Raw genomic sequence first — 27,652 nt, 5'->3', positions numbered from 1 at the left:
GAGAATTGCCATCTTAACAGTATTGAGTCTTCTGGCCCATAGCACTTATCTTCTTCTCTATTTACCTAGGTATAATTTAATTTGTCGTTATTTTATAGTTTTCAATATCTAGGTGTTCCACACTTTCTATCAGAGTTACCTCTAAGCATTTCATTTTTTAATGCTATTATAAATGGTATTTTGTTTAAAAATGTTCAATATATGTGGGGCCCCTGGGTGACTCAGTTGGCTGAGTATCTGACTCTTGGTTTTTGCTCAGGTCATGATCTCACAGTTTGTGGATTCGATCCTTGTGTCAGGCTCTGCGTTGACAGCAAGGAGCCTGCTTGTGGTTCTCTCTCTCCCCTTCTCTCTTTGCCCCTCCCCTGCTCATCTGTCTCTCTCAAAATAAACTTAAAAAAAATTTTTTTTAAGTTTATATACTTACTTGTCTTTTTTTTTTTTTTTTCAACGTTTATTTATTTTTGGGACAGAGAGAGACAGAGCATGAACGGGGGAGGGGCAGAGAGAGAGGGAGACACAGAATCGGAAACAGGCTCCAGGCTCTGAGCCATCAGCCCAGAGCCCGACGTGGGGCTCGAACTCACGGACCACGAGATCGTGACCTGGCTGAAGTCGGACGCTTAACCGACTGCGCCACCCAGGCGCCCCTTATTTGTCTTTTTTAATGTTTATTTTTGAGAGAGAGAGACAGAGCGTGAGCGGGGGAGGGGCAGAGAGAGACGAAGACAAAAAGTCTGAAGCAGGCTCTAGGCTCTAAGCTTTCAGCACAGAGCCCAAAGTGGGACTTGAACTCACAGACTGTGAGATCGTGACCTGAGCTGAAGTCGAATACTTAACTGACTGAGCCACCCAAGCACCCCAAAATAAATACACTTAAAACAAAAACTTGGAAATTTTTTTTCAGTATCTGCTTTTCCTGGCTAGTTTATAAAGATACATTTCATTTATTATTTTATTTTTTATATTGAAACCTTGATGAATGTATTTAGTTCTAGTAGCATTTTTGTAGCTACCATAGAATTTTTATTTAGACAATCATGTCATGTGTGAATAAAGGGTGTTGTTACAACTTTAGTTTCAAACCAGATGCCTCATTTCTTATTCTTGCTTTATTGTGCCGGCTAGAACCTTTAATAAAGTGTTGACTGGAAGTGGTTAGAGTAACTTTCTTGCCTTGTTTTTCATTATAGAGGGGAAAGTATTCAGTCTTTCATCATTAAGTATGATTTTAGCTGTGGAATTTTCACAGATGTCATTTATTAAATTGAGGAGGTTCCCTTCTATTCACATTTGCCTGAGTGTTCTTATCAGTAGTGAATTTTGGATTTTGTTGAATGCTTTCTTTGAATCTATTGATGTAATCATATGATTTTCCTTTTTGGTTTGTGATATGGTAAATTACATTGATTAATTTTAAAAATTTAAACCAGTATTGCCTTCCTGGTAGAAACTTCACTTGGTTATTATATATTACCTGTTTTATATGTCGATTTGATTTTCAAAACATTTTAAAAAGAATTTTTACAAAAAAAATTTACATCTATGTTTTTGGTCTGTCATTTTATTTTCTTATTATGTCTTTGCTGGGTTTTGGTATCAGAGTAATGCCAGCCTTATAGAATGAGATGGGACATAACTCCCTCCTCTATTTTCTGGAATAGTTTGTATAGAATTGGTATTATTTCTTCTTTACATGTTTGTTAGAATTCACCAGTGAAACCCTTTGAGTTTTGGGTTTTGTTTATAGTATAGTGTTTAACTCAATATTATATTTACTAATAGATTTAGGGCTATTCATATTATCTGTTTCTCTTGAATGTGTTTTGGTAGTTTGTATTTTTTCAAGCAACTTGTTCAGTTTATCTGTTGATTGTGAAAGTTGTTAAATTTATGGGTATAAAGTTTTTGATTTTTGATAATATTTCTTTATTATAATTTTTATATCTCTTATGATGCCACTTCTCTTATTCCTGTTATTGGTAATTTGATTCTCGTATTTTTCTTCTGGCTTGAGGTTTTTCAGTTGTATTGATCTTCTAAAAATCTGCTTTTTCTCCTTCATTGGTTTTGGTTTTTGTTGCATTGATTTCCATTGTCATCTGTATTACTTTCTTGTTCTGCTTTCATTTTATTTATACTTCTTTTAAAAAATATTCTTAAAGAGGATGCTAAGGTTATTGATGTGAGATCTTTCTTACTTTATAATACACGCTGTTAGTGCTATAAATTTCTCTCTGTGTAACATTTTATTTGCATCCCACAAATTCTGAAATGTGTTTTCAGTTTTATTCAGGTCAAAATGTGTTCTGATTTCCTTTTTGATTTCTTCTTTATTCCGTGGATTATTTTGAAGTGTCATTTTGTTTTTGAATATTTGGAGATTTTGCTGTATATTTTCTGTTACAGAATATATTCTGTTACTTGTGGCTTAATTCCATTTTGTGGCTTAATTCCATTTTGGTCAGAGAACGTGCTTTGTGTGACTGGAATCCTTTTACATTTATTATAACTTACTTCATGGCCCAGAGTATTACTTCTTTTAGCAAATGTTTGTGTACTTTGAATACATATTTTGCTGTTGTTCATTGAAGTGTTTTGTAAATGTCAACATCAAGTTGGTTTATAGTATTCAGTTTTCTATTTTCTTACTCATTTTAATTCTACTTGTTCTATCATTTATTGAGACTTATAGTTAATCTCCAATAAGTTTGAATTTATGATTTTGAATTTTCTCTTGTTTCTTTCTTCATATTTTTAAGAAGTTTTTTTTTTAGGTGCATAAACATTTGGGATTGTTATTAATTCTACATGAATGATAACCTTTATCGTTAGGAACTGACTCCTTTTAATTCTTACGATAATCTTTGCTATAAAATTTACTTTAATATTAATATAACCAGTGTAGCTTATTTTTTTAATAATTTTTTTTAACATTTATTTATTTTTGAGAGAAAGAGAGTGTGTGCGAAGGGGAGGGGCAGAGAGACAGAAGATCCAAAGCAGGCTCCATACTTTGAGTGCAGAGCCAGACACAGGGCTCAAACTCATAAACCCAGCGTGAGATCATTACCTGAGCCAAAATCAAGAGTCAGCCACTTAATCTACTACTGAGCCACCCGGGTGCCCCTGGAGGACTCCCTTGTAACTTTTTTTTTTAATTTTTTAAAATGTTTTTATTTATGTTTGAGACAGAGACAGAGCTTCAGCAGGGGAGGGGCAGAGAGAGAGGGAGGCACAGAATCTGAAGCAGGTTGCAGGCTCTGAACTGTCAGCACAGAGCCCGACACAGGGCTCGAACTCACGGAGTGTCAGATCATGACCTGAGCTGAAGTAGGACGCTTGACCGACTGAGCCACCCAGGCGCCCCTTAACGTTTCTTTTAATGCTTGTCTGCTTGTGATAGATGAATGCTTTCAGCTTTTGTGTATCTGACATTTTTATTTTACCTTTTTTCTTCAGGTATTTTTGCTGATTATAGAATGCTAGGTTATAACTGTTGTCCGTTGTCTTCTGATTGCATTGTATATGAGATATCATTTATTGCCTTTTTTCTTCCTTTGTATATAAGGTGTCTTTTTTTTCCTTCTGGCTGCTTTTAAGATTCTTTTTGTCTCTATCACTGATTTTAAGCTGTTCACTTTTGAGTTGTCTTGGGTCTTTTCATCTTTTTTTTTTGTGCTCGGGGGTGACTTTTAGCTTCTTGAAACTTTGGGTTTATAGTTTTTATTACATTTGGGAAATTTTTGCCATTATTTTCTCAAGATATTTCTCTGTACTCCCTCTTCCCCTTTTCTCCTTTACTTCTAGGACTCCATTTACATATATATTAGGCCTCTTGAAGTTGTTCCATAGCTCATGAATGCACTGTTCATTTTTTAAAATCTTTTATCTTTTGTTGTTTCATTTATGGGTAGTTTCTATTGTTAAATCTTCAGTTTCAGTAATCTTTTGTTCTGTAGTGTCCAATCTGTTGTTAATCCCATTTAACATATTTTTGATCTCAGACATTATGGCTTTCATGTCTATAGATTTGATGTTTATGTGTTTATTTGTCAAGCATATATTTATTAAGTTCTTACTATGTTCCAGGTAAGAGATTTGACAATGTATTTTTTTATTGCTGATATAAACACTTTTAGTTATGGATAAAGAAATTGTGGTTTATATACACAATGGAATACTACGTGGCAATGAGAAAGAATGAAATATGGCCTTTTGTAGCAACGTGGATGGAACTGGAGAGTGTGATGCTAAGTGAAATAAGCCATACAGAGAAAGACAGATACCACATAGTTTCACTCTTATGTGGATCTTGAGAAACTTAACAGAAACCCATGGGGGAGGGGAAGGGAAAAAAAAAAAAAAGAGGTTAGAGTGGGAGAGAGCCAAAGCATAAGAGACAGTTAAAAACTGAGAACAAACTGAGGGTTGATGGGGGGTGGGAGGGAGGGGAGGGTGGGTGATGGGTATTGAGGAGGGCACCTTTTGGGATGAGCACTGGGTGTTGTATGGAAACCAATTTGACAATAAATTTCATATATTGAAAAAAAAAATTAAAAAAAAATAAACACTTTTAGTTAGAAAGCTGAGGGTAAAAGAATGATTGCAGAGGCCCAAAAGATATTGGAGATGATGAACATATAAAAGAAGATTTTCTTTTGACACATTGTAAAAGGGAGCTGGGAAATGTGATGGTGCCAGGAAGGGTATAGTGATGTTGTCAGGTGAGTATTTTTATAAGATAAGGATTTTTTATATATCATATATATCATCTGTGCTGATCATGATGTTTTAGTAAAAAAGGAAAAACAAATGATACCTGGGAAAGACAGCTGGTAACCTTAAGAAGTCTCCATTAGAGAGGTTGAGATTCAGTGCTGTGATGGAGGATATTAGCTTTAGAATAGAGCACAATTAGGTCTTTCTTTATCATAGGAAGGAAAGCAGATTAGATGGGTGTAGTTGGAGATAGGTTGGTAGATTTTCCAATGATAGTTTGAAGCATACTAAAGCTTTTGACTGACCTTGCACATATTTACTGTATGTTTGAAACACTACCTGGTAGTATTATAGATAGTACTTCAGAGGTATAGCATTGAATCTTTTTTTTTTTTAAGTTTATTTTATTGATAGAGAGGATGTGAGCTGGGAGAGACAGAGAGGAGAGAGAATCTCAAGCAGGCTCTGCACTTTCAGCACGAGGTGGACACAGGGCTCGAACTTACGAACCATGAGATCATGACCTGGCCAAGATCAAGAGTCTGTCGCTCAACCGACTGAGCCACCCGGGTGTCCCTAGCATTGAATCATTTAGATGTTACCCTTGTTCTAACTAAGATTGGTATTTAACAAACGCAATTAGAATAGTATGTGCCAATGCCTAGAATAGTTCCTGGCATATATAGCCATTCAGTAAATGTTTGTTTACTGGATTTGGATATAAATATTCAGGTAATGTGTTTGAAATAACTTCAGTTAGCTACTTAGTGATGATTGCTTTGGTTGAGTTGCTTTTATAAGTCATGTTTTGCTTTTTTATAGTTAATCTCAGTCTCTGAATTTTTAATGAATACACCTTTGTGTGTAAAACAGTTTAAAGCTTCCTACATAACTTTAATAGGTATTCATTCTTTGTGTGTTAACCATATGAACTGGGTCCACCGAGAGGACAGAAAAGGGAGAAAGTTTTGATACTTAAGGAATTTGGAGATGGCATCCTAAGGATGATGGCACCAACTGGGCTTTAAAGGAGAAGTATAAGGGTGCTAGAAGCACAGGAAGGTAAGGAGCACCCAAGAGGGCGAATTTCACACTCATTAACAGATGTGAAAGAGCAGTTCACATGTGGCTAGTGGTAGAGGAGAAGTTGAGTTTAGGAACATATTTGGAGAGCTGATTTATTAAACCCTTATCATTCACTTAAACATCCTTGATCTGTGCCATTTAAAAACAGCACAACAAATAAATCCCTCTATTCCATGTTATTCTCCATCCAGTCCTCCTCTTTAGAGTTAAACTTACTTAAAAAGTGGTTCAAATTTGCTGTCTGTATGCTTTCCTTCACTTACTCCTCAACCTAGTCTGATCTTGCTTTTACACCTCACCGAAACCATTTTCATTATGACCACTAGTGGCCCATTTTGTAAATCCAGTTAATGTTCTTTATTTCTTTATTTTCATCAGGGTTCTCATAAGCATTAAATATTGTTTTAGCCTATGGGGCACCTGGATGGCTCAGTCGGTTAAGCGTCTGTCTTCGACTCAGGTCATGATCTCATGGTTGGTGGGTTCGAGTACCACGTTGGGCTCTGTGCTAACAGCTCAGAGCCTGGAGCCTGCTTCAGATTCTGTGTTTCCCTCTCTATCTACCCCTCCCCACCTCGTGCTTTGTCTTTCTCTGTCTCCCCAAAATAAATAAACTTAAAAAATTTTTTTAAATAAAAAAAATACTGTTTTAGCCTATTTCCTCCTTATCTCCCACTGTACGTTGCTCATCCAGAGTTACTTTGCTTCTCTGGTTTCTCCTTTTTCTCCTCTGTCTTTGTCTCTACCGTTAAGTTTTCCTGGCATTGTGCTTGGTGCTATACGAGAATACAAAAGAAGAAATGTGTTTTGCCTCAAGCTGCCCAATATTCCGTTGTGAAAACAAAATAATAAAAAGAATGAAAAAAATTACATATTAGTGTTTAAGTGCATGCACAGTTACACACTCCATTCTTAGACTTAGATTGTCTTCTCTTTGTACCCTGTTCCTCTTTACACAGGTGTTCCACATATTTTTATCTTCATGACAATTTTTATCTTAATTCCAGACTGTATTTGAATTCCAGATACATACATCTAGCTACATACCTGACACTTCTTAGATGTTGAGTTTCAGGTGCCTTTGAGACATCTTCCAGGGGGAACTTCTGATTCTCCCTGCTAGTTCAAACCAAAAGGAAAGTAAAGAGGAAACAAGCATGATCCTCTTCCTGTTTCCTGTCTTAGTGAAGCTAGGAATGCCTTGTTAGAATTATGCTTGGCACTTCCTTCCCTGTCAGACACTCTAAACTATCACCAAGTCGTAATGATTTTGCCTCTTTTAATGTATTTTAGTTCCATTCATTTTTCTCCATCTTGATTCTTGCCACTGTGGTAGGTCAGTGGTCTTCAGAGTGAAAAGCATTTCCTCCAACATTGTGTGTATATTGGAGATTGGGGACTGGGAGAAGGGGATGAAAATTTTATAGTTGTTTTTAGTCCTAAATTTCTCTATTTTTAAGTCTGCAAAAACAAAATCAAAGTAGTATTGCTTCTCTTGATCTCAATGGCAGTTGGTCACATTTTATTTCTGAGGTATTCCGAGAGAAGTCTAGGTTTTCTCATTATGGAAAAGTTGATAGACTTGCTCTCCTTTATTTGCTCTTACTGGCTCTAGTATATTACAGTTTTAAATGTGCATAGTTAAGGTGATTTACACGGTATATTAACTGGTTTTAATTCATCTAATCTTCACTAATGCACAAGTGGCTTAAAAGATATACCTGCAGTGAAAGTGCTGAGTGAAAATAACAGTGAGATGCATTTCTGAGCAAACAAGAACATGACAGAGCTGAGATTTATCTTCTTCTGGTATGAACTCTTTATCTGCCGCTGTACAAAGTAGAAACAAAGATGCCATAAACAGAAAAGAAGGGGGGTGCCTGGGTGGCTCAGTCGGTTAAGCGTCCGACTTCAGCTCAGGTCACGATCTCACGGTCCATGAGTTCGAGCTCCACGTGGGACTCTGGGCTGATGGCTCAGAGCCTGGAGCCTACTTCCGATTCTGTGTCTCCCTCTCTCTCTCTGCCCCTCCCCCGTTCATGCTCTGTCTCTCTCTGTCTCAAAAATAAATAAACGTTAAAAAAAATTTTTTTAATATAAAAAAAAAACAAAAGAAGGAAACATCGGATTATCAACAGTAGTTTGAATATGCATTTATATCATTAATCTTGCTTTTGAGTGTATAACATACCTTGAGATAGTTGCTAATGAAACTATGAAAGCATCATGGTTCATACTCACTGGTATTTTGAGTTGTGTAATAATTCAATTCAGTCCTTAAACATCCAGGTTTAGTAAAATTGTATTATAAACCTATTTTGAGGTTTCTCCCAGTGTTCTGTATCTTTGTCCAAAACCTTGGTCTTTCTGCTGTAGTTAAAAATGGCTGAAATCCAATAAAGAGCAAATCTACTAAAAGGCACTTCTTTGTCAGGAAACACTGTTGAGGCAGGCTTAGAAAGCAAAGCTTAAGATTCAAGAAATAAATATTAGAATAAATCATTCAGTGTACAAAGTTAGCTCTGTAGAGATGGGTGGAAGTGCCAGTGATTCTAGTCATCTTTTTGTTAGATTCTTTTCCAGTTATTTACTTGAAGAGCTACTTTTTTGTGCATCAAAGAAAGATATAACAGAGACAGTATAAATCCTAAAGTATAATGTAAATAATTTATCTCCCTCCCTCCTCCTTTTTAAATGGGGCATACAGTACTCCTGAATCTTTTACACTAACACAGAAGCTTGTATTTTTTGCACTAACAAAAAAATTCACTGGTTGTTTCATGACATAAGTTACGTCACATAAAAATGAGTTATACCCCTTCCCCCAGCCTCCTTCCTCAGCCTGCATCCCTCCCTCCTTCAAGTCCCCAGTTTAAAAAAAATTTTTTTTTTTTTTTTTTACATTTATTTATTTTTGAGAGACAGGACACAAGTCGGGGAGGGGCAGAGAGAGAATGAGACACAGAATCCAAAGCAGGCTCCAGGCTCTAACTGTCAGCACAGAGACTGACACGGGGCTCATTCACAAACCGTGAGATCATGACCTGGGCCGAAGTCGGATGCTCAACCGACTGAGCCACCCAGGCACCCCTCAGATTTTACTAAACAGATGTGGTTTATGTGTATTAAATGTTCTTTAATATAATCTATAAAGCCTGCGTACTATATGATATAGGTTTTCATGTCTTGAGTCTCATTTCTCTTGAGTCTCATTTCTCACTACCCTTCTGTACTTTTTCCTCTTGTGGACTGCCTTTAAGTCCTTTACACTACCAGTGCTCCCTATCTTTTCTGGCCTTTACATGCTGTTCTCTCTACCCTGTACACTTACCTTTCCCAGTTTACTTCCTACCTACACTTCACATCCCAACCTGAATGGTACTTGCTCAGAGAAGCCTTTGTTCATTTTCCTGACTAGATCTGTGTGTGTGTCTCTCTCTCTCTTTCTCCCTTTCTCACTCACATTCATTCACATGCTTTCTCTCTCCCACACACACACACACAATTATAAGCTCTTAAATAATACTGTGTATGTTATTTACCTTTCATTGCACTTCTTACAATTGCCATTTTCCCTTTATTTACATGAATAGTTGCAGAGATAGTCATTAACATTTTTCAGAAGAGTGTTAAGCTCCATGAGTAGAAGGCCTTTGTGTTTTTTTCCTCTTCACTTTGTTTTCCAGTACTTAGACATATGAATGGATATCGTGTGTGTCAAAGAGTTTGAGTTTAATCCCTAGGAAAAACAAAGAGCCATTGAAGGCCCTACGAAAAAAAGTAGTGATGACTCATACTAGGGTTTGGGCTTCAGAAAGGTTGACTGGAGACTATAGTTGAGTGAAGGAGAAAGATTAGAGCTAGAAAGTTCCATTAAATGGCCTTTGTAGATGAAAAAATGTGAGGACCTGAAGTCTTTGCAGCGTAGATGAAGATGAGATAGTGTGCATTTAGTAGATGTTATGGGGACAGAATCCACTAGACTTTGAAGATCAGTAGACTGACTATTGTCAGAGGTGTTAGGGAAAGGAGTGAGAGATTACTTGAAAGTTTGGGCTATTAACATTTAGGCTCTTTACCAGGTAAATGAGTATAAGATAATTGGCAATTGAAAGGGGTGGAGAATTATTTGTATCTGCAACATAATTCACAGGGGTGACCTTGGTCACTGCTCTATTGGCAGGTTTTTTAGTAGCTTTATTGAAATATAATCCACATGCCATGCTTTTCTCCCATTTAAAGTGTACAGTTAAATGGTTTTGAATATATTTACAGACTTATGCAGCCATCACAACGGTGAATTTTAGAGCATTTTGATCATCTCAAAAAGAAACACCCTGTTTATCTATTACCACTTCCCTCTGTCTCCTTCTCAGCCCTATGAAATCACTCATCTACTCTCTGTCTCTATAGATTTCCTTTTTTCTGAACATTTCGTGTAAATGGAATCATACCATATGTGGTCTTTTGCAAGATTCTTTAACTTAGGATAATGTTTTCAAGGTTCTTCCAAGTTATAGAATATATCAGTACTTCATTTCTATTTGTGGCCAAATATTCCATTGTATTGTTATATATCACATTTTACTTATAAACTCATCAGCTGATGAACATTTGAGTTGTTTTAAGCTTTGGGCTTTTGTGAATAATGGTGCTGTAAACATTTGTGTAGAAGTTTCTGGGGGGACATAATGTTTCTTTTCACTTGGTTATATACCTAGGAGTAGAATTGCAAGGTCAAATGGCAACTGTATGCTTCATCATTTAAGGAACTTCCAGAATGTTTTCCAAAGCTAGCTGAGCCAGTTTACATTCCTACTAGGCTTTCATTTTTCTCTGCATCCTTGTCGATACTTGCTGTTATCTGTTTTTGATCCTAGTCATCCTAGTAGGTGTGAAGTATTACCTCATTGTGTGTTTGATTTGCATTTTCCCCATGACAAACGATGTCAGACAACATGTTTTCATGTGTTTATTGACCATTTGTATGTGCTTATTAACCATTTTTATATCTTCCTTGTAGAATTGTCTATTCAGATGCTTTGCACATTTTTTTCATTGGGCTGTCTTTTTATCATTGAATTGTAAGAGCTTTTTATATATTGTAGATAGCAGTCTCTTATCAGATACATAATTGTTCATATTTTCTCCCATTCTGTGGGTTGTTTTTTTTATTTTCTTGATAGAGTTGTTCTTTGAAGTACAAAAGTTTTTAATTTTGCTGAAATCCAATTTCTCTATTTGTTTCTTTTGTGTTTTTGATGTTTTTGGTGTCATATGTAAGAGTTCTTTGCCAAATCCAAGGTCATTAAGATTTGGCTCTAAGTTTTCTAAGAGTTTTGTAGTTTGAGCTCTTACATTTAGTTCTTTGATCCATTTTGAGTTATTTTTTTTTATATTGGCTGAGGTAAGCATCCAACTTCATTTTTTTTGCTTATGGCTAGTCCGTTGTCCTAACACCATTTGCTGAAAAGACTGTCATTTCCCTTATAGATGGTCTTGGAATACTTGTTGAAAATCATTTGACCATAGGTGTAGGTTTACAGTATTATTTTTAACAACAAAACTGTATTTTAGCATTCATACTATGTGGATTTCTCTTTCACAGGTAACTCTGTCATTAAAGCAAGATTGTGCTCATTTTTAAGTGGGCTTTTAGGGATGTTTGTGTAATTTTAATACTATGTTGTGTTCCAAAGACTTAACCTAGAAAAATGCACAATTTCCATGTGTGAAAAAGGTTTTCTGATTATGAAAGTTGAGTTTGGAAAGGCATGTTTCTTTCACTGACAGTGAGATTTTGGCTTTCTTTTTACTGGTGCTTCCTGAGTGCCAGACATTGTACTAGTGTATGGCATACAAAGTGGTATATGACAGTCTTTTCCTCAAGTTGCTAATTGTGTGTAAAATACTGGGAGTGGGAAAAGGAAGGCAATATAGTGACATGTGAATGACCGTGTGAGGTTTTTAGTTCATAAAAGTGGTATCTTTTGACTCTATATAGGTTGTACAGCTGTTTTTACTCTAGTGTAGGTTTTTAGTATTACTTTTTTTTAATTAAACATTTTAAGACCAAGAATCTTAAATGGAAATAATTTGCTTTCCCGAAGCTCTAAATTATGATATGAGCACCATGGATGCTGCTGAAAAGAAATGAATAATAAAGGTAGACTGTTAGGTAGCTTGATGTTTTTTGTGTTCAGCTCTGGGAGAGTTCATTACTGACCAGAACAATTGCTGAGGCTGATCAGATGGGATCATTAAATTCTTTGTGTTTTTTCTTTTATGCATTCTTAGGAACTCAACAGGATCTTTCATTGAATTAGCTGGAATTGAATAGTTTAGTTTAAAGCATTTTTTACTAATGAACCCTTCTCTTAATATCACTATATAATTTTGTGTCCCTTAGGAATCTCAGCAGTCCAATTTTGGCCCTGGAGAACAAAGTGAGTATTTCTTTTCTTCTTGGTTTTCATGTTAAGCTGTTAATTGAACATTCATTTCTCATGGTCACATCATATATTGGTTTTATAATTCCTTCACGTGTCTTATCCCAGTTTTTATTATCTGATAGTTTGTAATGAGTTAAACTGAATCTTGGTATACTTAAAAAATGAAAAATTATAGAGGCGCCTGGGTGGCTCAGTCGTTGAGCACCCGGTTCTTGATTTCAGCTCAGGTCATGATCTCACAGTTCGTGGGATCGAACCCCACTTTAGGCTGTGTGCCGACAGCATGGATCCTGCTTAGATTCTCTCTCTCTCCCCCCTCTCTCTGTTCCTCCCCCCAAAATAAATCAACATTTTTTAAAATGAAGAATTATAGATCCTTGGAGATCAAATTGACTAAGTATTTCTTGAAGTAATAAGTTCAAAGTTCATGAATTCAGTTTGATGGACACCTGATAAACCCAAGAGCATTCCTCTCTCTTTCTCTATCTTTCATGAAGATAGTTGGTTCTGTGAGTGTTACACTATATGCAAGGGAAAGGGTCATTGTCACTTATTGTAGTTCTTCTCTGCCTACGTCTGTATTTATCCTTCCCGGGTCTTTAGGTCTGGGACGAACATCTTCTGTGTGTTACAGAATCCCCCTCTACCTCCTGTCTTTTTGTTTCTGAGAAGAACTTGAGGGGATGGTAGCCTTAGGGAATTTAAATGTGATCCCAAGAGATGATGGTTACGTGAATTAATGAGTGGTAAGGCCAGGAACTTTATGAATGTCTGGGCTTCCTCATATAGCGCTATAATAAAATAAATGGTTTTGCCAAGAACAGTAACTTCTTTAATAAGGTAGATTTACATTGGTAATCAGTTTTGGGATGTAAAAATGTGGAACTTTTTGATGCTTAGTTTGTTGTCTTTAAAGGTCTTAAAGCAAAGAGATGAAACTATGGAGAATATTCCTTTTTAACGTTAGCAAACTTTATTTGTATATCCACTTCTTGGTTTTACCTTAAACTATAGTTATAAGAATCTTTATCACTCTTTAAAGATATGAAGAAAATAGCCCTAGGCCAGAAAGTTTACATTTTCTCTCTTAACAACTTTTCAGAATGTCTCCTCCTTAGTTCTGTCCTCCTCCCCCTATAACTCAGTATTGGCACATGAGATCATAAGTTGCACATACTCTGTATTACCTATATTTTTCACTTAATTTATTTTAGAGCTGTGTCTATATCAGTATAAATTCTTGCTCATTCTTTTAACATTACCTCATTCTTTTTAACATTAAAATTGTGTATTTTATGATAATACCATTTATTTAACTATTCTCCTCTCGATAGATGTTTGTTTCCAGTTTTTGCTGTTACAAAACATATTATGATAAGCATCTGTGTTTCAGTGTGTGTTTATGTATTTTTCCAGATATACCTGTAAGGAAAAATTTTTTTCATTATAATTGCTACAAAAGTGGATATGTGCATTTACAGTATCAGTAAAGATAATATTGCCAGATTGCCTGCCAAAAAGATTGTATGGGTTTATAGTTGGACAAGCAGCATTGGAGCTTACCTGTTTCCACCAGTATCTTGTATTATTGGACTCTAAAGTGTTGCCAGTTTGGTGGAGGAAGAATTCTAAATGTTTTGATTTACATTTCTTTGAGGGTATACTGATACATATTTTACAATCTAAATAGCCACATTGTAGTTGCTAATTTCTGCATTCTCTTTGTTCTAGAAAGATACAATCCTTCTTCTAAAACTTCAAATGGACACCAGTCTAAATCGTAAGTTTATTGCTTAATAAGTTTATCCATTTTGCTAAAAGTCTATGTGTAGTGTCTGCATACCAGAATACTTAGAAATGTGTCCTTAATCTTTTAAGGAAGGGGTATGCAAATGTTTATGTAAAGGGCCAGATAGTGAAATATTTTAGGATTTAGGGGCTAGATGGCTTTTGTCCCAACTAACCAGCCCTGCCATTGTAGCATGAAAGCAAATATAGACTCTGGGTGTCGTTGTGTTCCAATAAAACTTTTTTACAAAACAAGTAGTAGTCTTTATTCGACTTGTGGGCCATAGTTTGCCTTCCCCTCCTCTGAGATTACAGATTTTTCTCATCTCTTAGAGATGTGTGTATTTGTGTTTGTGTGTAGGTTGATAGTTTTTAATAAAGAAGACCAAAAAATACAGGATTCTTCTTTGTAAGCCCTCCATTTAACTGCTAAATGTAGAATATTAAATCAGCATAGTTTGTACTATATTTGTTTTCCTACTTCTTTAGTAGAACCAGGAATATATATCAAAATGTAATCAGGCTAGTATATTGGGTGATAATAAATTCCATCTTCAAAAGTGAACTCCTGAATTCCTGAGACCACAAGTTAACTCCATGATTAAAACAAAATTCTAAAGAAATGGTGGCCACAGTGCTAGCTTTCTAAACTACAACATACAGTCTTGATAACCTCAGCCTCTTCAGCTGAACAGAGGAAGAACTGAGTGAGAATAACTTATGTGAAATGCAACAAGTCCCCCTCACTGTTAAAGAATTCAAATTATATTCATATTTATCATACTTATTCATATGCAAAGAATTGATAAGGGCCTACCATATATGTGTGTATTACTTGTTGCTGAGGGAGCGAAAGCATGCAGGACCTTGAGCAGTCTGGTAAAAGCTTTGACATATCCACATGTGTGAGCAGATTCATTGAGCTGCCATTATTAAATCATAAGGGCTAAGAGAATTCAGAGCAAGTACATTTCCTTATAGGATGTCATTCATAGACATGCACCAAGCCCTTGTCCAAAAGAAAACTCTTTTTTTCTGTCCCGCTTAACCAGGCCAGCCTTAAAACATTTTTCATAATTCTGTAATTATCTGGGTACTTTGTTTCAAGGTGGTCTCTTATATGATAATCTGAATTTGGGGTCAGATTTAGAAACTCAGGTGAAGTTTTTGAGGGGAAAGTATTAATAGTTACTGAAGTGAAAGAAGATTTCCTTCCCACTGATTGGAGAGTGTCATGAAATTTTAAGAAGAAAGGTAATGGAACTGCTGGTAATGAGATATTAAACATTTTTCTAGTCGTAGTTTTCCCTAAGCTTTGTATTAATTTTTGCTCTTCTGTAAAAAGGCAAGGAGTGTTTTGTGGGTCATTACTCAGATTTTTAATTTTAATTATGATTTTTTGGCCTTAAGGAAAAAAAATTTTAATGTTTATTTTTGAGAGAGAGAGAGAGAGAGAGAAACAGAGTGCAGGCGGGGGAGGGTGAGAGAGAGACACACACACAGAATCCGAAGCAGGCTCCAGGCTCTGAGCTGTTAGCACAGAGCCTACCGCAGGGCTCGAACCCACAAATGCGAGATCATGACCTGAGCCAAAGTCTGATGGTTAACTGAGCCACCCAGGAGCCTCTAGGCAATTTTAAATTTGTAATTTTACTTTGAAAAGTGAATTTCAGAAATTGTCAGTTCATGTTTTTTTAATTGATTTGAATTTTGATGAAGGAGGGTTTGGAACCTGGAATTTGTTTTTAATTCATACACTGTCATTTCTATTTTATAGGTAAGGTTTTTATCCAAAATTGTTACTTTTCCAGAGGGCATTCTTCTTTCATAGCAAGACATTTATGAACTAGCACTTTGACTTAGTGTTCTGGTTTTCACAGTTACCTAGTTGTATGAATCTCTTTGTGATACATGAGGGACAGTGAAAGAGAATTGGTGATATTTTCATTTTATCTTCCTTCTTTTTAGGAGTTATATCTCTCTAGTGGACTGTTGAGTATGAGTATGGTAATTTGATTTAATATGAATGAGTGTGTGTGTATGTAATTAGAGAAAAATAGAGAAAACAAGTAGAGAGAAGTTGTAGAATGTGGTTTATTTAATTAGAAAAGAAGGATATGCATTTTACTTATGGAAAAGTGAGAGCTTGTGAAAATGTTAAATTCCTACTTTTCTCACTTTGTACTCTGGATGTGAACCAAAACAGAGTAAAATTTACTGGTTCTTTTCTTTGTTTTTTAATTAAATCTTTGGCTACTACAGTGATTATTTCTAGAATGATTAGTAAATATTTAATACTCTGGTGTGCCATGATAAACTGTTACAAAAATACTAATTCTTTCTGCATTTTCCCTTTAGTATGTTAAAAGATGACTTAAAACTAAGCAGCAGTGAAGACAGCGATGGGGAGCAGGTATGTCTACTGCTTTATGAGTTTGCCAGTTTCATACACTGTGTTTTCATTGTATTTTATAAGAATTATGGTTGAATGATATATTTATGAGCCATTTATTTAAAAGAAGTTCCTTACTGCTTTCTGACAGTGTAATGTTGTTTTTCTGCTCTGTCTTTAAATCTCCATTTTTTTTAATTGGCTCTTCTTTAATAGTTATGGTGGATCAGAACTTACTCATGAAGCATAAGATTGTTGACAAGAACTATTAACAAATCTTTTCATCTTAGCCTGGTAATTAGTTATTCTTTAGGTAAAAACATTATGTCCTAAATGTTAGGTAAACATTGATGCATACATTAGAACTGCTAGTGTTCCTGTTAAGAGTTCAAATATTGTTCACATTAAGCAGATAGAATGTTGTTTATTCATTCACAGATTTCCTCTCGTTTTACTTTTAGGATTGTGATAAGACAATGCCAAGGAGTACACCAGGAAGGTATGCATCCTTTTATTTTGTTTTATTTGTAGAGGTGGGAATTACCTGATAGAATTGTAGTGTTATAATAATTGACCTTACATGGGCACCTGGGTGGCTCAGTCAGGTAAGCGACTGACTTCGGCTCAGGTCATGAGCTCGGCTCACAGTTCATGAGTTGGAACCCCGTGTCCAGCTCTGCGCTGACAGCTCAGAGCCTGGAGCCTGCTTCAGATTCTGTGTCTCCCTCTCTCTCTGTCCCTCCCCTGCTCACACTCTCCCTCTCTGTCTCTCTCAAAAATAAATAAACATTAAAAAAAAAATTGACCTTACACAGTAAATATTACTGTGGTGGTGATTGTACAGTCGTGTAAATTAACTAAATATCATCAGATTGTAAACTTAACATGAATGAATTCTGTGGTATGTAAATCATACCTCAAGAAAACCGTTTCTAAAAGGTAAGTACCAGTGGCTGAGCAGCATATTAGAAACTTTTTATGAAGTATTTATTTCATTTATAAATAAAGTTCTGGCTTCATAGAATTGTAACAGTATAACAGTAAACATTTTATAAAGTTGGTTTTCAGATTTGGATGTTTTCCTGTTGTCATTGTGGAAAAAAAACCCAACTTTCTCATTTATATGTTTTCTTTCTTTTAGTAACTCTGAACCTTCACACCATAATAGTGAAGGAGCAGATAACTCCAGGGATGATTCTAGCAGCCACAGTGGATCTGAAAGCAGCTCTGGATCTGACTCTGAGAGTGAAAGTAGTTCCAGTGACAGTGAGGCAAATGAGCCATCCCAGAGTGCATCTCCTGAGGTGAGAGGGAGACATGGGTACCACCTTCCATGGGTCTCTCATGGGCTCTGTTGATGGCCATTTAAGACTTGATTCAAATCTAGGTGGCTAGATTTGGCCACTGGGGGGCTCAGTCATTAAGTATTTGACTTTAGGTCACGTTATGATCTCAGGATTTCTCAGTTCAAGTCCTGTATCAGGTGAGCTCCAGCCCCACTTCGAGTGAGCCCAACCTCTCCCTCCCACCTCCCCGCCCCCTCTCTCTCTCAGCCCCTTGCTCACTTGTGCCCTCTGTCTTTCTTTTTTTTAAATTTTTTTTTCCTTTCAACGTTTTTATTTATTTTTGGGACAGAGAGAGACAGAGCATGAACGGGGGAGGGGCAGAGAGAGAGGGAGACACAGAATCAGAAACAGGCTCCAGGCTCCGAGCCATCAGCCCAGAGCCTGACGCGGGGCTCGAACTCACGGACCGCGAGATCGTGACCTGGCTGAAGTCGGACGCTTAACCGACTGCGCCACCCAGGCGCCCCCTTTTTTTTTTTTTTAATTTTTTTTTCCTTTCAACGTTTTTATTTATTTTTGGGACAGAGAGAGACAGAGCATGAACGGGGGAGGGGCAGAGAGAGAGTAGTTCAATCAAAAGTATGAAAAACAGATGGCTCTGTGCTCTTAGACATTGTATTTTTGTTTCTGTTTTTCAGCCTGAACCACCACCAACAAACAAATGGCAACTTGATAATTGGTTGAATAAAGTGAACCCACATAAAGTGTCACCAGCTTCTTCTGTGGACAGTAACATCCCCTCATCTCAAGGCTATAAAAAGGAAGGCCGAGAACAGGGCACCGGGAATAGCTACACTGATCCAGGGGGGCCTAAAGAAACAAGTTCTGCTACTCCTGGACGAGACTCCAAGACTGTCCAAAAGGGATCAGAAAGTGGGCGCGGGAGGCAGAAGTCCCCTGCACAGAGTGACAGTACAACACAGAGGAGAACTGTAGGCAAAAAACAACCCAAAAAGGCTGAGAAGGCAGCTGCTGAAGAGCCCCGGGGAGGCCTGAAGATAGAAAGTGAAACCCCTGTAGACATGGCTACCAGCATGCCTTCCAGCAGACACAAAGCAGCCACCAAAGGCTCAAGGAAACCCAATATAAAAAAGGAGTCCAAATCTTCCCCTCGACCTTCTGCAGAAAAAAAGAAATACAAGTCAACGAGTAAATCTTCCCAGAAATCAAGGGAAATCATAGAAACAGATACCTCATCCTCAGATTCGGATGAAAGCGAGAGCCTTCCTCCTTCCTCACAAACTCCTAAGTACCCTGAGAGTAACAGGACTCCCGTGAAACCCTCCTCAGTGGAGGAAGAAGATAGCTTTTTTCGGCAACGAATGTTCTCTCCTATGGAAGAGAAGGAACTTCTTTCACCCCTCAGTGAGCCTGATGACAGGTATCCACTTATTGTGAAGATTGACCTGAATCTCTTGACCAGAATACCAGGAAAGCCTTACAAAGAAACAGAGCCACCCAAGGGGGAAAAGAAAAATGTGCCAGAAAAGCACACAAGAGAGGCTCAGAAACAAGCCTCAGAAAAAGGTTCCAACAAAGGCAAGAGGAAACATAAGGTTTGTAAAGGGTTTTTGTTGTTTTGTTTTTAAACATCAGAACCTGAAATGCAGTGGAAATCTCGGTAAGCCAGAAAATACCTAGTTGAGTTATAGCTGTGAGAGAAAATAGAGGGGAAGCCCAAGACCCAAGTGAAGCTACAGACAGAACAGTCCTTCAGGACCACTGTGCCTCTGCCTGGCTCCTTTAATGAAGCAGGATAGTTTCTGATCAAGTAAGAAATGAGCCAGTGCTTCTGTTCAGAGTATGTACTGGCCAGCGTATAGATGAGAGTGAAGCAGGGATTGCAAACAGGCCTTCACAACATTGTTAAAATTTTGATTTTAAATGTCTTTAGTTGGGATATATATTTTCCAGGTTGTCACATTCTCTTTAAAAAAATTTTTTTTAAATGTTTATGTATATTTGAGAGAGAAAGAGAGCAGGGGAGGGGTAGAGAGAGAGGGAGACACAGAATCTGAAGCAGGCTCCCGGCTCTGAGCTGTCCACACAGAGCCCGAAGCAGAGCCCAAACTCCCAAACCACGAGATCATGACTTGAGCAGAAGTTGGACGCTTAACGAACTGAGCCACCCAGGTGCCCCCAGGCTGTCACATTCTGTAACACTCTCTTCTATCTTATACCCAGACCAAGTCACACTCTTTAAATTACTAATTCCAGATAAAAAAAATGGGCTCATCAATTTTGGACAAATTCTAAAGAATTTCACCAATCCTCTGTACATACCTGTGCCCCAGCTTTTTTTTTCCTTTTCGACCACCCATGTCTGCAGGTTTAAAACTAAGCACATCTGCTGGCACATGGCCAACTCTTGTCCTTAAAGTCTTTTGTGATAATTTGGATTTAGAGATGATGCTTAGTATATAATGTCAGCCTTTTTAAACTGAGGAAATGTGAAAACTCACAGAAGTCTTTGATTGGAGGATAATGACATATAATGAAAAGAGCTGAACAACTTATGAGTATAGACAGATTCTTTGGGGGAAAAAACCAGCTTGATCTTTCAGGTCTAGTGAGACATTTTTAGAGGAAAGAAAATCTTAATGATTTATATTAAAAAAATTTCTTTTGAATGTTTATTTATTTTTGAGAGAGAGAGGGAGACACAGTATTGGAAGTAGGTTCCAGGCTCTCAGCTGTCAGCGCAGAGCCCCACACGGGGCTGGAGCCCACACACAGTGAGATCATGACCTGAGCCAAAGTCAGACGCTCAACTGACTGAGCCACCCAGGCTCAGGTAGAGCCACCCAGTCTACCAGGTAGACTCAGAGCAAAACCCCAATCCCAGTTGACCGTGGCAGTCTCACATCAGAGGATAGAAAGAATAAAGCATTTTTTAAAATGAGTGAACTGGAGGTTTTTCCTCTGTTTTTTTTTTCTTAAAACCACAGTACAGAAGTGCAGATGATGATACATATTTGGACAAACTAGAATAATACCCTTTTTTTTAATCTTCAAAAGTATACGATTTATAAAAATATGAATTTCTAGAAAAATGAAGCTTACTATTTTCAGTGCTATAGCTAATGAGTTTCCATTATTATAGTATAGGGAAGCTTTTTAGACCAGTAAGTTTAGGGCTGCTGCCCCTGTAGAGCTGCAACCTCAGATTGCTGGACTTGGGATTTAATTCATAGAATTACATGAAATAAGAGCTTATAAATAAATGATGGACTCTGCTCTTTAGAAGACTAAGGTGCTTCTTATGGAACTAAAAAATGGTCCTTTTATGCTTAAAAAGTATTACATGTTATGAGATTTGATATAATATAGAGATAGAATATGTAATGTCCTTTTTACTCTTGTTTAAAATTCTACAATATATAACTTACAACAAAATCCCCTTCTTCTAAAAGAAATTCTCCATACTCCTCCCCTTCCCCACATCTCATTGGCATGTTATATTCCTCCCAAGTTTTGGTTTTTTGGTTGTTTTTTTTTTAAGAGAGCAGGGGAGGGGCAGAGAGAGGGGAAGAGCATCTTAAGCAGGCTTCATGCTCAGCACATAGCCCGACACGAGGCTCAATCTCATGACCCTGAGATCATAACCTGAGCTGAAGTCAGAAGTCAGATGCTGACTGAGCCACCTGGGAGCCCCCCAAGTTTTTTTATATCAATACCTGTAAGTCAGATTTTGATTTTATAAAATCAGAATCAAGTTAGGAAACTTAGTAATGGTTTTTTGAGTGTCCTGACTTTGGTAAAATTGTCAGGGGTAGTTTCTGAAGATAAATCAGATGGTACTGAGAGGAGTCCCAGCTAAGAGTAATGATGGATTTAGATTATTTTTCTCATGTTTTTTTGTTTGGTTTTGTTTTTTTTTAATTTTTGTTTTTAACATTTATTTATTTTTGAGACAGAGAGAGACAGAGCATGAACGGGGGAGGATCAGAGAGGGAGACACAGAATCTGAAACAGGCTCCAGGCTCTGAGCTGTCAGCACAGAGCCCGACACGGGGCTCGAACTCACGGACCGCGAGATCATGACCCGAGCCGAAGTCGGCCGCTCAACCGACTGAGCCACCCAGGCGCCCCTGTTTTGTTTTGTTTTTAATGTTTATTTATTTTTGATAGAGAGAGACACAGTGCAAGCGTGGGAGGGGCAGAGAGAGGGAGACACAGAATGCGAAGCAGGCTCCAGGCTCTTGAGCTGTCAACACAGAGCCCCATGCGGGGCTCGAACTTCTAGGCTGTGAGGTCATGATCTGGGCTGAAGCTGACTGCTCAACCGACTGACCCACCCAGATGCCCCTGGTTTTGTCTTGTTTTTAATGTTCATTTATTTTTGAGAGATAGCATGTGTGCGAGCAGGGGAGGAGGGGCAGAGAGAGAGAGAGAGACAGAGGATACGAAGCAGGCTCCACACTGACAACAGAGAGCCACACGTTGGGGCTCAAACTCATAAACAAGAGATCATGACCCAAGGCAAAGTTGGACACTTAACCAACTGAACCACCCAGGCACCCCCTCGTGTTTTTATGTGTCCACTTTCAATCTTTTGTGTAAGGGAACAGATTTCTTTGTTACAGTAGAATGTTTGCAATCTTGGGCCCTGATACTTGAAGCAGTAAGAAAATTTACAACCACTCAGGAAAGTAGCTTTGGTAATTATAGATAGGCTAATAACTTTTGTTTTAGCAAAAAGAGTCTTTTAAAATCATCAGGTTTGGCTATAGTAAAAAATATGGACAGTAGCAAGTATTGGCAGAGATGTGGAGGAGTTAGAATTTTATATGGTGCTGGTGGGAATATAAAATGATGTGTAGCCACTTTGGAACACAGTATCAGCAGTTCCTCAAAAAGTTAAAGGTAGTGTTACTTAATTTTTTTTAATTTTAATTTTTTAATGTTTATTTATTTTTGAGAGAGAGACAGAGTGCAAGCAGAAGAGGAGGAGGAGGAGGAGGAGGAGGAGAGAGAGAGAGAGGGAGAGATACAGAATCTGAAGCAGACTCCAGGCTCTGAACTGTCAGTACAGAGCCCGACGCGGGGCTTGAACCCACGAAATGTGAGATCATGACCCAAGCCAAAGTCGGATACTTAATCGGCTGGGCCACCCACGCACCCCAGTGTTACTTTATGACCCAAAAATTCCAAGAGTATATACCCAAGAGAAAGTATATACCCAAGAGAAAAGAAAACATGTCTACCCCCAAATTTATACTTGAATGTTCACAGGAGTATTGTTTGTATTAGCCAAGAAGTGGAGACAACTCAAATGGCCATTAAGTGATGAATGGGTAGATAAAATGTGGTATATGCATACAATGGAGTATATTCAGGTATGAAAACAAATGAAGTGCTGATACATGCTAAAGCATGGATGAACTTTAAAAATATACTAAGTGACAGGAGGCAGACACAAAAGACCACATATATGATTCCATTTATATAAAATGTCTACAATAGGCAAATCTATAAAGATGAAATACATAGATCAGCGATTATTAGAGTCTGGGAGTGAAGGGAATGGGGGGAATGCCTGCTATAGGGTAGAGGGGTCTTTGAGATGTTGAAAATGTTCTAGAATTATTTGTGGTAAGGTTGTACACTTCTGTGAATATACTAAAAGTCATTGAATTGTGTACTTTTAAAGAGTGGATTTTATTGTATGTGAGTTATATCTCAATTATAATTTCATTCTTCCTGCAAAATCATTAGGATAAAAAGATGTCATCTCAAGACTCTATAGGAAATGTATTTCAGTATTTGGGCTCTGTTTATCTAAATAGGAGACTTCTCCACCTTGAAACTCAGTTTATTTAGCATGGCTTACATGAATTTTTTCACTTCTTATTTCTTTTCTTTTTGAAACTTACCAGGGATGAACTATTTGAGGGTGACTTGTGCTGGAAACTGAAATTAGGTGAATAAAAATCAAATGTAGTAGTTGCTTTTTTCCTATTTTTCATCCAGAATGAAGATGATAACCGAGCCAATGACAGCAAGAAACCCAAAACAGAGGACAAGAATTCAGCAGGTCACAAGCCATCCAGCAACAGAGAGTATGTCCCCCAAACATGTTACATGTGTGTTAATATGTGCATGTCATTTGCTGTTGTGTACTTCCTGATGTGCTCTTAGAATGTTCCTTTTAGTAAGTATATGTCCTATCCATGCATATGTATACATATACCAGCTAGTGGGAGATTTTATTTTTAGCTAATTGGGTCAGAAAGTTTTTAAGATTCAGTCTGTTCTTTCTTTAGTAGAGTAGGGTTGAATATAGGCTAAGAATTAAACTAAAGTGTTACCACTTTCTGGCTAAATGACAAGCTTAACTGTAACTTGCAAGAGACCAATTTCTAACTTAGGAACTTATTAATATCTTCATCGTTCATCTTCTCATTTATGTAATCAGTATTTATTGAATACTTGCTGTGTGGCAGGCCAAGATTTAAGCGCTGGGTGTACAACCAGAGGGTGGAAAACACATGAGGTGGCCTGTCCTCATGAAATGTACACTTTTATTTTGTTTTATAGAAATCATGTGTTTTAATTAACTCAGGGAAAAATAAATTTGTCTTGAAAGCAGAGAGAAATAGAAAAAAATCCATCATAGCTACATGACTGTGGAGAAATAAGGGCATTTGTTTGGTTTGGCAGGTCAACTAAGCAAAATGCTGCAAAAGAAAAGGATTTGTTGCCTTCTCCTGCTGCACCCGTTCCTTCAAAAGATCCAAAAACAGAGCATGGCTCTCGGAAGAGGACTATTAGTCAGTCATCTTCTTTAAAGTCAAGTAATAACAGCAACAAGGAGAATAGTGGCAGCAGCAAAAACAGTTCCTCCACATCAAAGCAGAAGAAGACTGAAGGGAAGACTTCCAGTAGCTCTAAGGAGGTCAAGGTAAGCCACTAGAGGCCTGAGCCTTTTGGAAACCAATCCCATTGCCATAGGAATTCTCCAAGGTGACATTGTACTTTGAAAATCTTGTAAACTTCTCCTTAAACTTGTAGGCCTATGTGTTTTCATTTCAAAATGTCATAATCTTGATAATGAACGTATGCAGTGATCTCAGACCGTGAAAGCAATAAGTCACCTGCCAACATGCATATTAATTAAGACAAACGCTTAATTGGAAAAGTTGGTTTTGGAAGAAAGTAGCTGATTATGATCTAATTATAAATCACTCCATTTGCTATGATCGATTGTGTATAGTTTGTAATTGGCTTTGGATTTTTTAGAATTAGATTTTACAAGCAAGTTATATTACATAAAGTGATAAGGCAACTAATTTGGCTTTGATTCATGAAGGAAATTCTTTAGGTAAATTAGCATTGGAACTATTCCTAGAGCGTGATCATAACATAGGGCTTTTTTTTTTTTAAGTTTATTTTGAGAGAGAGAGAGTAAGTGCAAGTGGGGGAGGTGCAGAGAGAGAATCCCAAAGAGGCTCTGCACTGACAGTGGGGGCCCAGACCCATGAACCATGAGATCTTGACCTGAGCAGAGTCAGATGCTTAACCGACTGAGTCACCCAGGTGCCCAATAGGGGAATATTCTTAATGTTCATGGATGGAGAATTGGATCATAGAAGCTTTCTCAAGGCTATACCTTATTAGAATCTTACCCTTAGTTTTTTTACGAGGTTATTTGCATTACTTTCTGAACTGTTTTGATTGGGAGCAAACTCTGACAAAATTAAGAAAATACCTTGATTTTTTTTCTTAATGTTTATTTATTCTTGAGAGAGAGAGAAACAGAGTGTGAGCAGGGGAGGGGCAGAGAGAGTGGAAGACACAGAATCCAAAGCAGACTCCAGGCTCTGAGCTATCAGCACAGAGCCCGATGCAGAGCTCGAACTCACGAACTGCGAGATCATGACCTGAGCTGAAGTAGGATGCTCAACCGACTAAGCCACCCAGGCGCCCCCAAATACATAGATTTTTAAGAATATAGTTCACTGGATTGTTGTTTGTGACTTGAGTAGGCAAAGGTTTGAGAGCTGAAAAAATTGCATTAAAAGTAGTTACTCGTGCTTATTAAATGTAGTAGTTAAGTCTTTGAAATTGAGGTAATTTTAATTGTGAACAACATCTGAAATTGAGATATACAGAAGGCTTTTTCCGCAGTTGGACACCCTTCTGTAATGGTTTAGAGTATAAGTCCTAGTGTCCTTAAGGGACCTGACTGTCCTCTTGACCTCCTTCACCGTCCCACTTCTGTGTCAACTTGCTGACTGGCTCTTTTTCTATTTTCCATCCTTTAGCTGTAGGATTTGAGGTCTGTATGCTTATTTCTTGAAACCTCTTACCTCTCTCTTTTTAAATGTACTCTTTAAGTGAGCTCACCCACTCATATGGCTTTTGTGATCTCATAGGTAAAAACTCTTATGTCTTCCTTGTTGGTTTGTCAGGTCCTTGAAAGCAGGGATTTGTATCTTATTTTGTGTTTTCTCCATTGTTTAACTTACTGGGTAATCAGGAAATATTTGTTGGATCAAGTGTAGTTATTTGGTATTCTGTTGTTGGTGACAAAATATAAAATATAGGCCCTGACCATTTTGATTCCAACACCTTAGGGCATTTTTAACAGTTATTAAAATCGTTAATGTTAGTCTTGGCAATTTCCAATTTAGGCAATTATATATGGGTTTATTAAAGAACACTCTATAGGCACATCTGGAGGACTCACTCGGTTAAGCTTCTGACTTCAGCTCAGGTGATGATCTCATGGTTCGTGGGTTCAAGCCCTGCATCGGGCTCTGTGCTGACAACTCATAGCCTGGAGCCTGCTTTGGATTCTGTGTCTCCCTCTCTCTATGCCCTTCCTCTGTCTGTGCTCTCTTTCAATGTCAAAAATAAATAAACATTAAAAAAATTTTTTTTAATAAAAAGAATCTGGGGGCGCCTGGGTGGCGCAGTCGGTTAAGCGTCCGACTTCAGCCAGGTCACGATCTCACGGTCCGTGAGTTCGAGCCCCGCGTCGGGCTCTGGGCTGATGGCTCAGAGCCTGGAGCCTGTTTCCGATTCTGTGCCTCCCTCTCTCTGCCCCTCCCCCGTTCATGCTCTCTCTCTGTCCCAAAAATAAATAAACGTGGAAAAAAAAAAAAAAATTTAAAAAATAAAAAGAATCTGTAATTTAGTTAGAAAATGTACTTTTTCTTGTTATCACTTTAAGAATAGATAATATGGAAAAACAAAATTACATATAATTTTTGTGTTTCTACATACTTGCTCCTGTTATCAAATATTTGAAATATGTTGGCATAAAGTTGTTGATTACAATCTCTTATGCTTTTGGTATTTGTAACATCTCTTATATTTCTCTTTTGTTCTTGATATTAGTTCTCTATGCCATTTCTTTTTTTTTTTCCCCTTGATTAGTGTCATCAGAGGCTTATTAGTTTTACTTGTCTTTTCAAAAAAGAGCCTTTGTTTTTGTTGATTCTCTGTGGTTTACTTTTTATTTCTATTTTGTTAATTTTTAGTCTATGATTTCCTTTCTTTTTGTTTTGCTGTTTTGTTTACTGAGGGTTTTTTTTTTTTTAAGTTTATTTATTTTGTGAGAGAGAGCACAAGCAGAGGAGCAGAGAGAGAGAGGGAAAGAGAGAATCCCAAGCAGGCCCTCCTCCCCCTGTCAGCTCGGAGCCCAGTGCTGGGCTCGAACTCATGAACCGTGAGATCAAGACCTGAGCCGAAACCAAGAGTTAGATGCTTTATTGACTGAGCTACCCAGGCTCCCTCTGTTTACTTTTTTTTTTTTTTTAATATTTATTTTTGAGAGAGAGAGACACACACAGACAGAGTATGTGTGGGGGAGGGGCAGAGAGAGAGGGAGACACAGAATCTGAAGCAGGCTCCAGGCT

General features: G+C 37.5%; 1 protein-coding gene across 2 annotated transcripts in view; it reads left to right on the top strand.

The window, feature by feature from the left end:
* The window catches only part of AFF4 (AF4/FMR2 family member 4), a 98,851-nt gene that overhangs the window by 55,512 nt on the left and 15,687 nt on the right, over positions 1-27,652 (top strand). For both annotated transcript variants that reach the window (XM_030318037.1, XM_030318027.1), the window contains 8 exons: positions 12,218-12,254; positions 13,992-14,040; positions 16,407-16,461; positions 16,902-16,939; positions 17,582-17,744; positions 18,425-19,342; positions 23,760-23,848; positions 24,450-24,690. In XM_030318037.1, coding sequence (XP_030173897.1) covers positions 12,218-12,254; positions 13,992-14,040; positions 16,407-16,461; positions 16,902-16,939; positions 17,582-17,744; positions 18,425-19,342; positions 23,760-23,848; positions 24,450-24,690 — 1,590 coding nt within the window. The remainder of the gene's footprint in view (positions 1-12,217; positions 12,255-13,991; positions 14,041-16,406; positions 16,462-16,901; positions 16,940-17,581; positions 17,745-18,424; positions 19,343-23,759; positions 23,849-24,449; positions 24,691-27,652) is intronic.

Source organism: Lynx canadensis, chromosome A1 (genome assembly GCF_007474595.2).
Source record: "Lynx canadensis isolate LIC74 chromosome A1, mLynCan4.pri.v2, whole genome shotgun sequence".
NCBI classification, from domain to species: domain Eukaryota; kingdom Metazoa; phylum Chordata; class Mammalia; order Carnivora; family Felidae; genus Lynx; species Lynx canadensis.
This window is presented reverse-complemented; position numbering and strand designations above follow the sequence as displayed.